The 13,010-nt window shown below is 37.0% G+C and overlaps 2 protein-coding genes across 9 annotated transcripts in view; one reads left to right on the top strand and one right to left on the bottom strand.

Moving 5' to 3' along the window:
* Positions 1-2,583: 2,583 nt before the first annotated feature.
* LOC107580535 (sorting and assembly machinery component 50 homolog B) lies at positions 2,584-9,916 on the bottom strand. Of its 2 annotated transcripts, none has more exons than XM_016266230.1 (15): positions 9,734-9,916; positions 9,451-9,561; positions 9,101-9,202; positions 8,663-8,750; positions 8,230-8,336; positions 7,601-7,731; positions 7,370-7,457; positions 5,613-5,741; positions 5,452-5,523; positions 5,204-5,290; positions 4,958-5,028; positions 4,187-4,254; positions 3,884-4,030; positions 3,580-3,721; positions 2,584-3,312 (listed from the first exon to the last, which is right to left on the bottom strand). In XM_016266230.1, exons 2-15 carry the CDS (start codon positions 9,556-9,558, stop codon positions 3,267-3,269), a joined length of 1,386 nt encoding a protein of 461 aa, XP_016121716.1. In that variant the 5' UTR covers positions 9,559-9,561; positions 9,734-9,916; the 3' UTR covers positions 2,584-3,266. The 2 variants fall into 2 exon arrangements, with proteins under 2 accessions (XP_016121716.1, XP_016121709.1); XM_016266223.1 differs by having other exon boundaries at positions 9,759-9,915.
* A 53-nt stretch (positions 9,917-9,969) lies between these two features.
* The window catches only part of LOC107580481 (signal peptide, CUB and EGF-like domain-containing protein 1), an 82,344-nt gene continuing 79,303 nt past the window's right edge, over positions 9,970-13,010 (top strand). For 5 of the 7 annotated variants that reach the window (XM_016266213.1, XM_016266208.1, XM_016266201.1 and 2 more), the window contains exons 1-2: positions 9,970-10,219; positions 11,528-11,726. In XM_016266213.1, coding sequence (XP_016121699.1) covers positions 11,639-11,726 — 88 coding nt within the window. In that variant the 5' untranslated portion in view covers positions 9,970-10,219; positions 11,528-11,638. The other 2 variants (XM_016266181.1, XM_016266187.1) reach the window with 2 other exon arrangements.

Below are 13,010 nucleotides of genomic sequence, written 5' to 3'. Positions count from 1 at the left end.
GGCATTTTTGGCTACTCTCACAGTAAACAGTCCTCCATAAAATGCGCTGCACACATCTGAATATTTGGGTTGAACTGTTCTGGAACAGTGTTGTAAATACAACTTAACCACTGATTTGTAGTCATGTCCTCTTTTGGAAGACCAAACAAAATAGTTTCACTTTCACAACGAAACACACAGCGTCTCCAATGTGGCGGCGGCGGCGGCAACAACAATACTACAGCAAGAATCAAAGTTACGCCTTCTTTCTTTGCGTGAACATATGGGCGGTGTTATGCAAATCTTCCCACATAGTGACGTAGACATGTGGGGGCGTGTTAGAACGAGCCGTTTTAGGTAGGCGTGGTTGACTTAACTTTTATAAAGAATATCTCATTGGATTTGAGACTTTAGTCTTTGCAACTTTATAGATCTTCTTTATGCATCAAGAGCTTGTTACACTCCAAAGAAAAAGGCATCATATGACCCCTTTAATAACAGCATTAATATTAATAATATTAGTAATAGTACATAAATATCTGTCACCCCTTTGACAGATATTTGTTCTTCTTTTAAAGGTGCCATAGAATGCATTGATACAATATTTTAAATTGTTCTCTGATATCTACATAGAAGTTTTGTGGCTTAGGTAAGGGTAAAAAATATCCAGAAACGGTTTTACATATTAATAATATTAGTAATAGTACATAAATATCTGTCACCCCTTTGACAGATATTTGTTCTTCTTTTAAAGGTGCCATAGAATGCATTGATACAATATTTTAAATTGTTCTCTGATATCTACATAGAAGGTATGTGGCTTAGGTAAGGGTAAAAAATATCCAGAAACGGTTTTATATTTCCATTTACAACCCTAGGATTTGTTCCTAGAATGAAATGGTCTGTTTTTACCTTATTTGGAAGGGTCATGAATAATAATGTTGAGCTCTGCTCTGATTGGCTGTTTCACAGTGCGGCTCATTTCAGTAGCTCACACAGCAGGAAGGAAACACAGGGAAAATATATATTTCAATACTTTCTCTCTCAGTTATCGTTGGGTAATTATACTGTATATAAAATGCGGACATCAGGGAGCCGCTATTAATATGTGGGGCATTGAAACTGCTTTCGAATGCACCATGGCGTTTTACTTTCACTTTCGAGATTTGCGATCTAACGTGATCCGTGTAAACTACAGCGGCAGTACTTACCACACATTTTACAAGATCAGATGCTTGTAAGTGGTGCTCAGGATCTGTAAAGCATTCGTCATCTCTCCTTACTCTCGTTTATGTGGTAAGTGAAATCTTATGTACTGTAATGTAACAGGCTACCGCTAGCAAGCAGCTAACCATGTCCCTTTAGTGGCTCACGTTATTTGCTTTCCGTGCCTTTCTGAATACAGACACCAACCCATCCCTGCACTTCACATCCCCTGCACAATACCTGCAGAACTTCTGATGATTCTGCTATGCAGGTCCGGTTGGCCTAGAACATGGGCGGGTATATGCAAATGTTGGGGGCGTAACTATTAGTGATCCCGACTGCAACGTCACAGTCGGTGTTATGTTCTGATTCACCTATTTTTCAGTGGTCTTTTGAATGCACAATATTTACATAAGGAGGAAACAATGGTGTTTGAGGCTCACGGTATGTCATTTCCATGTACAGAACTGTTATTATTCAACTATGCCAAGGTAAATACAGTTTTTTACATTCTATGGCACCTTTAAGCATAAGTTCACTTAATTTTGTTCAGTTTTTTAGAAAACAAGACTTGTCTTCATTTTGCACCTTAAGTAAATGCGTCTTGATTATGGATGTTTATATATTTATTTATCGGAAAGCAAGACAAAAATACTTGGGAAGATATTCTTTCTATGGCACCTTTAAGCATAAGTTCACTTAATTTTGTTCAGTTTTTTAGAAACAAGACTTGTCTTCATTTTGCACCTTAAGTAAATGCGTCTTGATTATGGATGTTTTTATATTTATTTATCGGAAAGCAAGACAAAAATACTTGGGAAGATATTCTCTTTTTTGCAATGTATGCAACATTTAATGCCATGAATTTAAAACTTTCTGCCCTTAATTACTTTTTAAGACCTGCAGAATCATGAGAACTTCTAATATAATATTACATATAGAAATTAAAATGATACTTGTGATTAAAATGATTAAAATTAACATATCAGAGTGCTTTACTGTAAGTTATCTGTTAGAACAGGGAATGAGTGTTTGGTCCTTACCTCAAGGTCAGTTTTTTGGCTCTGGAGGGATCTTGCAAATGGTTTGGACACATTTCACGTTTACTTTTCCGTGACCGATATCAAGCTGTTCATGATCTGCTAGCTACCCTTGACAGACAGAAAAACGGCTCTGATGTGTGTGTGATTTCAAGATGAAAAAGTAGTTCGGTATGAGCTATTGACATTTCTGCTTTTCTATCTCATATGTTTTATTCTTTATTCTGTATGGTCTCCAGCAGATTCTGTAAATGTCTTACGATTAGTGGTTCATATACACCATTGCCATGTAAAAATTTGTCTGACAACTTAATTTCAGCCATTTAATGTAATTTTTCACAAAATAAGAACAAATACATCAGGGAACCAAAAGGTTGATTTTTTGTGCACAATAAAGATAACTTTAAAAGGTCAGACAATAATAAAAAGTGTCCTAATAATAAAGCACTGCTGGTGGATCTCACAAAGGGGACTTATGGCTGGAAGAAACTCGACACACTGCTCATTCAGTGAGGTCAGATTGAATCGATTCATTTATCTAGTTTGGCATTAGAAGAGACAACTGACTGAAACATTAAACAATCAGATTTAAAAGGAGAAAATGTGCTTTGTTCAAGTCAAATGGCTACAGGATAAATGCATCATTAAATAATAAATTCTTCATTCTTATAATTCAGTGTTTCATCTGGACTGCTTAAAACATCAGAGCACATATTAGAGTGGACTGTGGTGTGGATTTGAATTAAATCTCTGGTTTAACAGCTTGATCATGAATAATCTCTAAAGCTCTCCTCATTGGAAATAACTGTAATAGCCTAACTATTTTAGCACCTGGATAAGGTTTCATTTTAATTCACTAAATCCTGGACTCTTATTCAAGCAGTGAGAGGTATGCAGGAAAACCAAGTATTTTTTGTCTTACAGGTACAAAACTGAAGTGCATCCTCAGAGACTGCATGCAGGAGGGATCCCTCAGTTGAAAATCCAAAAATCGCTGTCCTGCAAATCCCTGCTTTAACATTAGGACGGCAGTTTAGGAGATCACAGGAAACGGATGCCTGCACCAAACTGCACACCGTCACATATCCTGTCAGGGAACAAAAAAATCCTTTAGGATTCAAATCGCTGGTTACATTGCTTTGCAAAAAGGCGGATATTAAAGGTTGGACAGAAGTCAATTGAAAGCAGAACCAACACAGTTTTTTGACAAGGCCATCACCAGAGTAAAGGTAGAAAATAAGTGGTTTGGCTACAAAATTTTTTTTTAAAAGTACTAATCTTTATTAACAATTCAAAACTGCCTTTATCTTGGCAGCGATTCAGTGTGAATGTGGTTCAGTGGATGTGTATGTACCTGTCTCCGCTTTGAACACCCATCGGAAAGCAGTAATTGAGTTCAAGCCTAGCAATGTTTCCCAGTCGTAGAATTATTCCTGCGCCGTAAGACCAGCGGATACACTCTGCTAGCTTCTGCAGATGTGCATATGGTCCCTCTCCTACACAAACATGATGCATAATGTCAAGCTAATACTACTGTAAATGGAAGAACAGGTTTTTTTGGTTTTCATTTTAGTTTTAAATAACAATAACAGTCCTGCTACAGACAATTTCCTCAGATAAAAATAATGAAATAATGTTTTCAATAAATGACTACGGACCGTAGTTGAGGTTGCAAAGGTTTCCAGCATTAAGGAAGAAGTGTGTTCTGAAGAGGTCAGCCAGGCCGCCCTTGTTTGGGCGGAAGGGGAGGGGTGTGTAGAGATGAAGCCCACCAGCCCAATACGCTTCCCCACCCAGATAATCACCTGATCAGGTATAGATATCAAAATCAGAAACAATCATTAAGAAATCTATCATTAAGATTTTTTTTTTTTTTACAAAATTATAAAAGGTACAAAAATTATATGCTGTATATATATATATATATATATATATATATTTTTTTTTTAATTCACTTTTACCTTCACTCTGAGGGCCTATACTGTACATGCCGAAACCTCTCACACTGGTTGGGCCGCCCAGGTAGAACCTGACATAATACCACATGCACAATGTAATTTGGACAACGGTATGAACATGTTCAGGCTGGCTAACATGTCTTTGAGAAGGCGAGGATTGAAGGGATTCAGTGTCTAAATTAGCTAAATTGCTTACATGTCCTCGGTGAATGGCTTTTTAATTGAGCACAGAGTGATTTTATCATTCTAAAATGTTTCTTTAGATCTGTGCTGATACGATATGGCTTTTATTCTACCAAAAACCCTTTACCTAATTTGGTGTTCCCAGTCAAAAATGATGTGCCTTTTAAAAATTGCTTATAAATCTCTTATTATGCTACATTATCACCAAATCTTGGATTTAATCTTTTTGTCAACTTGTTTTCTTTCAATTATCACAGGTTTTATATTAATTTGGTCATAGGTCTCAATGATCTGAGCTTATTCACCTCACTTTTTGAGTGAGAAAAAAAACAACAAACATTATTTGCGGATAATTTTTAACACACAAAAACACTTTTTTGGGAAATTGCTATACCCTGTCTGAGCAAAGTAAGTTTTAGTCCAATGTGATCACTTTAACTAGCTTTTTCTGGGTCAAAATGACTTGAACACAACATGAGACATAATTATAAAAATAATTATATAATTATAAAGGCTGTATAATTATAAAACCTTTCAAAAAATAAAAAATGGAGCATCCACCTAAAAGCAAGCAAACAAACAAACGCACACCTGTCTGCAATGGAGGTAGGCTGACCCCCAAGAGGATAGATCATCCCTCCCCATAAAGATGCAGATAACACCTATAAGAGAAATTAATTAGACCTACTTAATATTTAATGGGTTTAAATACCACACATATCCTTTAAATACAGACTTTTATAGCAACGGCAGTCTTTCTGAGGCAGTTAACAGTTTGACAGACACTGTCAAAACCAGAACAATCTATAACAATATAAATTAATCAAGACTACTCACCGATCCCCAGATAAATGGTTTGTTAAGCTGCAGCTCAACGTCCTCTTTGAGAAAGCTGGCGTCTCCGCCGGTGTATCCTGCCAGCTCCTAAACCAACAGAGCGAACACAACTATTGTTTAACAGTGACGCTAAACCTTCTCCAGACAGTTTAAATCAATGATGGACATTGTGAGGCAAAAGTAATGGTGAGCGACGAAATACAAAACAGCTACTGATATGTTCTGGGCTGATGTTCAAGTCCACACACCTGGTTGATCCGCAGTAAGGCACCTCTTCGGGGCAAGATGGCAGAGTTCCTGGTGTCTATTACCATGGTGTGCTAGTGGGAGACAAGAAATCCGTGAAATCAGCCATTAGTCTAAACCCATGGAGCCAAAACACTTGGGATTAAGGCAGCGGGGAGCTTACAGAAAGGGCAGATTTAAGAGTGTGGCCGCTCTCCTCTCTCACAGCAAAGGAGGCGCTGCGGGCCAGACATCCCAGTTCACGCCACACGCCCTCCCATTTCAGAGTGTGATCCGTCATCCACAGAGGGAACTGCAAGACACATTAAATCTTACATTATTAAAGGAGTAGTTCATCCAAAAATTTTTATTTGCTGAAAATGTACTCACCTTCAGGCCAACCAAGATGTAGATGAGTTTGTTTCTTTGGATCATGTTTAGAAAAATGTAGCATCGCATCACTTGTTCACCAATGGATCCTCTGCAGTGAATGGGTGCCGTCAGAATGAAAGTCCAAGCAGCTGATAAAAACATCACAATAATCTACAAGTAATCCACACCACTCCAGTCCATCAATTAATGTCTTGTGAAGTGAAAAGTGCATTGTCCAGTGAAAAAGCAATCTCATTTGAATCGGGAGAGAAATATGCTCAGATAAAGCACCATTTACAAGTGAAAACAGTGCACAACATGTCGAAACAAATATGTTGGTGGATTTTAATGCAAAAGAACAACAGAATGTACTTTTTCAGTGGTGAAAGCATGGATTATGGACTCCCATTTTGGGTAAAAGCGATGGTTTAAAGTTAAAACACCTTAATGATGGATTTGTTTCTGACAAACACGCATCTTTTCACTTCAGTAGATGTTAATTGATGGACTGGAGTCATGTGGATTACTTGTGGATTATTGTGATGTTTTTATCAGCTGTTTGGACTCTCATTTTGACGGCACCCATTCACTGCAGAGCATCCATTGGTGAGCAAGTGATGTAATGACAAATCATTCCAAATCTGTTACGATGAAGAAACAAACTCATCTACATCCTGGATGGCCTGAGGGCGAGTACATTTTCAGCAACTTTCCCTTTTTTATACATACTTACATTTTAATACTTACATTAAGCTCTGTAGAAACTCCCCTGTCCGTCTCTTTTAGAGAGCTCCATGGGAACTGTCCAGTGACTTTGTACAGGTTTAGAGTGAAGCTACACAAAGCAAAGACGTCAAGTTGTTTAATATCTATTCAACATCACTGTTATGTTTATAGTTAAAGCTGAAGGGTGTAATAGCATCTAAACATAGAAAATGATTACACACTTCGGTTTAATGTTTTTCACAGAAATCATACTTGCGTTCATAATATCCCGACTGTGGTTTGAAGAAGGAAAGGCCATATGACGTCTCCTTAGTTCCATAGGAAAACTGAAAGGTGAGCTTCTCTCCTCGGCCAAACATGTTCGGAAGTTTAATGCCCAAGACCTTTAGAGGAACAAACACACAAATGCAGTAACAAAATGACACATTATGCAAAAGCTACACATCACAAATCTAAGATGGTGATAATAAAACAATACTCCATACAGACTGAAAATTACATTATAAATATTATTCACATTTACTATTATTATTCAACACCTTAATGATGGATTTGTTTCTGACAAACACGCATCTTTTCACTTCAGTAGATGTTAATTGATGGACTGGAGTCATGTGGATTACTTGTGGATTATTGTGATGTTTTTATCAGCTGTTTGGACTCTCATTTTGACGGCACCCATTCACTGCAGAGCATCCATTGGTGAGCAAGTGATGTAATGACAAATCATTCCAAATCTGTTACGATGAAGAAACAAACTCATCTACATCCTGGATGGCCTGAGGGCGAGTACATTTTCAGCAACTTTCCCTTTTTTATACATACTTACATTTTAATACTTACATTAAGCTCTGTAGAAACTCCCCTGTCCGTCTCTTTTAGAGAGCTCCATGGGAACTGTCCAGTGACTTTGTACAGGTTTAGAGTGAAGCTACACAAAGCAAAGACGTCAAGTTGTTTAATATCTATTCAACATCACTGTTATGTTTATAGTTAAAGCTGAAGGGTGTAATAGCATCTAAACATAGAAAATGATTACACACTTCGGTTTAATGTTTTTCACAGAAATCATACTTGCGTTCATAATATCCCGACTGTGGTTTGAAGAAGGAAAGGCCATATGACGTCTCCTTAGTTCCATAGGAAAACTGAAAGGTGAGCTTCTCTCCTCGGCCAAACATGTTCGGAAGTTTAATGCCCAAGACCTTTAGAGGAACAAACACACAAATGCAGTAACAAAATGACACATTATGCAGAAGCTACACATCACAAATCTAAGATGGTGATAATAAAACAATACTCCATACAGACTGAAAATTACATTATAAATATTATTCACATTTACTATTATTATTCACATTAAATATTATTTTATTCATTTTCTTATTCGTAGTATGAATGGACATCTTATTTGAGATTAACAACATCTTAAACAGAGATGTTTTAGTATTAATTATATACTATTATATTACTATTTATTCATATTTTAAATGAGCTTTTATTCTTGTATTTCCTATTCTAGAACTTTGGCAAATTATGTTATGTGCTTTTGTTATTTATTTTATTATATTTCTACATGGCATTCATTTATTTTATTTCAGTTTTAGGTCATTTTTGTGCTGCAACTTAAAATGATTTCAGTTGCAAAGCAACATGGCAGGGGTAGGATGCAAAGCAATATATGAGTGTATTATGGTTCTTACCATACTGCCTTCATTGTTTCCAACCATGGTATTATAACTGCCAGTAAGTCGTTTAAGCTCAGTCACCTCAAATGTAACATCAAGTCCATTTGGCAGCGCCTCTGCTCCTAAAGAAGAGATCAGAAAGACATTGTACAAACAACACCGGAGCTGAATGTTAATGCATCATGGTCTTTCTATTAAGTTAAAAGAAAAATCTTATATATATAATATATATATATATATATATATATGCTAGAGATCTAATACTGACAATAAAAGGGTCGACCTTTAGACCCACTGGTCTACCTTTCTTTATGAGTATGTAAATATGCTAATGTAGGTGAATACGCTACAGGCAGGGCTAGACAGCTGCTCAGTCTAGAAAAACTGGACACTTTCCATTGAACGGTCTAGAACTGAATCAAGCATGAAGATGTTATGGATGTAGTACCTTCTGAAACATCAATCACCACCTCCACTTCTTTGAATATACCTAGACGGAGCAATCTCTGTCTAGCCTTGTGGGATTTTCTCATCACCTGCGGAAACACTGAGCTTGATAACTCATTTCATAATTAGTGATCGACCAATAGGGGTTTTTGAATGGTTGATATCTATGAACAATATAATGATGATCATCAATTTAATGATCAATTATTTTACATTTATTCATTTAGCAGATGCTTTTATCCAAAGCTAAATTATATTCACATTGTATCCAAATTATAAAATGACAAAAAATGCGCACTGTCCATTGAAAACTGTGTCACGAAATTTTACGAGGTGTAATAAACCCTTCTGTTAATCAGCCAAACTGGATGACTTTGGTCTATCCCCACTCATAATAACTTAACTAGTCCAAACACTTTGACCTTGACAGCTCACTTACTTCAACCAGGTTCCTGGCAGTGAAGACATCAGAGATTTCATAGCCCAAGTAATCCTCTTTAGTTCTGCCCATCCCTTCAATGTTGACATGCTGTACAACAACCTAGATGAGAACAGTCATAGTGTGAGACTGCAGATTTTGGACATGGCATAACAGTAATACCATGTTTTTGGACATGTACCATACTAGTCTGATCTGAAAAATGGCATGAAAGATATATTCATGTTCACCAATTCATGTACCATGACATTTACATGGTATCACCATAATATGAACGTGGCATGGTAGTTCCATTGTATCAGGATAAAACGACTTTAAAAAGAAGTCTGTAGCAGTTTAACACAACTTACATCTTTGTTTTCTAAAACCTCTTGTTTAGTTTCTTGCACCGCCTCCATCACTTCCAAGTCATCTGTGTTGACGCCCAGGTCTCGCCCATACATGGGGTAAGAATCCATACTCTACAAAACAAACAGGACCAGTTTTATTATTTTGCAGACATATATAGCCATATCCGGTGGCACGTGCACAAAGACGCATTGGATAGCTTTCTTTAACAATACAATAACACGCAACAAAGCAGCACAGTAATTCTGAACACAAGAGGTCACAGACAAAACAAGCATATTTCACCTCGAATCTTTAAGAAAGCATTTACCCGTGCGTGCACAGTCCCCATTGCTAGTGCGATAAAATCCTACACTTATTGAAGCCGCTCAGCTGATCGTGGGAATGTGAAATATCGCACTATTATGAAGCAGCGCACCCAACTCCCTTCAAGGAGGACGCCATGACAGATTGGCGAACCAGGACGGCGATTGGCTAGGACGATGTGACGTTATACAGAGTGGGCGGGTCCTTGTTGTGTGAGCCGCTGCACGTGCCTTGGCGTTGCTCGCGTTCTCGCATTTAACTTGTGTTGTGCCCAGCCGGCGAACTCGGCGTTTTAGACACAGGCTTTACTTGTGAAAAAGACACGCGTGGAAGTTAAGAACTATGTATGGAGAGCGTCTTTTAGACCCTCAGAGACAGTTATGTCACAGCTTGGAGGACTCCGTCAATTTTGTAAACCCGTTATCATAGACGGGTGTTTCAAGATTTGCTGATAATTCGTCAAAGGTTTCGTTTTGGTGTACTCGGGTCACGTACAAATGATTATTTCTCACTTTAAAAGGCATATTGGTATTACCAGTTTTTTTTTTTTTGCGTATGTTTTGCGTTACTTTAATTATTTTTAAGGTATTACCTTGGTATACCAAAGTACATGCTAATCATTAAGTATACACAAGGCTTCTATAGTCATGGAAAACCTGGAATTATCAGGGAATTTGCGATTTACAGGTCTGGGAAAAATAATGCCATTGGTTTAATCTAATCTTTAATCATTAATGTAATCTAATTGTTATGTCACAGAAACGTCTAATGAGAAAATATTTGTTTTAGTTTTTTTTATTAACTCTAGAAATGGCTCTTTTCGAATGCTAAATGCAATCTCTATACAATTATAATTTTAATATCGTTATCCATTAAATTACCATGGCACAACCACAGTGCTTTTTGTAATGATGTCCCTCTATTTCTCCGGCAGAAGGCAGTATAACCTCTCTAGTGATTGGTATTTTTATTAATTTTTTTAATTGATTTCCAACATATAATATAAAGGTACTGAACAAATATAAACTACAAAAAAGAAATAGAAAATATACAGTATTATATAAATAATAATACAGGTACTAAAAAAAAAACAGAAAAAAGAACAGGTATGAGATCATCATATAAATAACAGAAAAGCTTCACAAAGAGACCTAGTGCGTTTTGCTTTACTGTTTTTCAACCCAAGTAGTAACTCAATATCATTTTTCATATCTATCTGAGGTATTTTTTTAAATTAATATGACTTGGAGTCGCTCTTTTTACAGGAGCAAAGTTGGGAGAATCTTTCTTGAACTAAAAACGCTAACTTTTATCATGATTAGGTTCATCCAAACTGAGAAGCACTTTCAGTAGGCCTATTTTTACATGTCAATTTAACATTTAATAGCAAATGATTTCTGGGAAATGCTATATCAGGAACGTTTGTTTTTACTGTTACACCTTATTGATTCACTCAGTTTGACAGCAAGCTGTCAGTCACAGATGCATAATTTAAACACAATTTTACTCTTGTCAGGAATTAAACGCACCCAAGCAGAAATGTGAATTATTGCAAAGTCTTTTTAGAAATTTAGATTCAATCTAGATTTTATATAATGACATCATGTGTGTGTTGCCTTAGAGTACTAATTTATCTTTCTTTTTATTTATTTATTTCATTTTTATTGCTTAATGTTTATTGTACTTTTTCATACTGACTCTCTCTCTCTCTCTCTCTCTGCCCCCCTTCCTTCCACCTCCCATCTCCTCCTCAAATGTGCGCAAACCAATCAGCAGGCGTCTCGAGGCTCGAGCTCTCCTGCTCTTTCTGCCAGCAGCAGCAGAAACGCTTCTTATCAAAGTAACGCACAGCTGGAGAAGTCCATTCACTCACAGCCTTTAACCATGGGTCCTGCCTGCTTCTCCTGGGACGTCTGTTTGTTTTTCCTCCTTATAAACACTTTAGATGTCATGGGAAATGTTGGAGTCGCAGGTAAGTGTTCCTCTGTCTTTTCCTGTATCTTTCACATCATTTATTTGGTGAAAAGTCATTGGTTGCATGTTTTTTGCACATGATTTCCATGTAAGTGCAATACATTATTTAGCCCATTATTAAGCCTGAAATTGCATTCAACTAGAATAATAATTTAGTCATACTTTATTAAAAAAAAATGTCCCTCTCATTCCTGACCTAACTGGAAATATATACAGAATAAGGTATATGCGTACATGAACGCGTCCGTCTTGGTTAGCGCACAGTTTTTTTTTGCGTGATATTCCCTAAGGAGAGCTTTTCCAGGGGTCTCTTCGGACTCCCATGGGGTCTATAGGAACATGAGGCACCCTGATGGGGTCGGCTCGGGGGGCTTATCGACCCCTCACTCCTCCACTACCATCAATACGCATTGTGTCTCTCCATAATGAATGCCTGGAAAAGTCAATAATGAGACAAACAATAAAAACAGATTGTCTGTTCTTTTTAAGCCACGACACTACTGAAGATTTTATGATCATTTATATTTTCATGTGTGTATTTTAGGTCGAACACATGCTTCTGCAAATAAACGGAGAGATGAATAGCCTAACTCATCTCCAAATGTTATGACGATTGCGCATAGTCGACTTTTGGCTTTTTATGTTTTGAAGCTTTTCAAATAGATATTATTTTATGAGATTAAGTTATGAAATGCACAAACAGAACTCTGTTTTTTTGCTATCCATGTGTATTTATGGGTTGGATGTTGGATAAAAGCGCACCGTTGCGTAATAGGTGCTCAGTTTGCGTAAAGGTTTAAGAAACACTCGATTTAGATCTTACAAATGATGAAAAGCCAGAGAAGAGGTTGAAGGTTGTGTGGCACTGGTGAGGCTACACGTCAATATCCAACCAAACCACCTCATTTACTTCCTCAAAAAGACACTTTCTTCTATATGAGCTTTCCAGTTGTCTGCTCTATTTATTCATTGGTTCAGTCAGTCAGTCATTCATTCATTCATTTATTCACTTCTGTATTTGGAGCATGAGTGAGCATAATTTCAGCTTTTTAGGTGAATCAATATATCACTTTATTGGACGCTCTATTGGTTTTTCTTGGCTGAAAAGCTAAATGTCTTCTTTCCAGACTGCTCTTGTCCTGTCTGTGTCTGTCAGTTCAGCTTCACCTGTCTAAACCAGCAGTAATATCCTCATAATAAAAAACAATCTGCTCTCAGATCAGTGGCAGAGAGTAACCTTTACCACACCCCAGAGACACATAAAAACATTGATTTTTGTAAA

Source organism: Sinocyclocheilus grahami, unplaced genomic scaffold (assembly GCF_001515645.1).
Source record: "Sinocyclocheilus grahami isolate Dianchi unplaced genomic scaffold, SAMN03320097.WGS_v1.1 scaffold33.1, whole genome shotgun sequence".
Taxonomy (NCBI): Eukaryota; Metazoa; Chordata; class Actinopteri; order Cypriniformes; family Cyprinidae; genus Sinocyclocheilus; species Sinocyclocheilus grahami.
Note: the sequence above shows the minus strand (reverse complement) of the source record. Positions and strands in the feature narration are given on the sequence as shown.

Coding starts and splice junctions, on each gene's coding strand:
- LOC107580535 (XM_016266223.1), bottom strand. CDS start 9,779: ATGGGGACTGTGCACGCACGG. Junction 5,524..5,612: donor CTCTTAAATCTGCCCTTTCT/GTAAGCTCCCCG, acceptor GTCTCCCACTAG/CACACCATGGTAATAGACAC. Junction 5,029..5,203: donor AACCATTTATCTGGGGATCG/GTGAGTAGTCTT, acceptor TTTCTCTTATAG/GTGTTATCTGCATCTTTATG.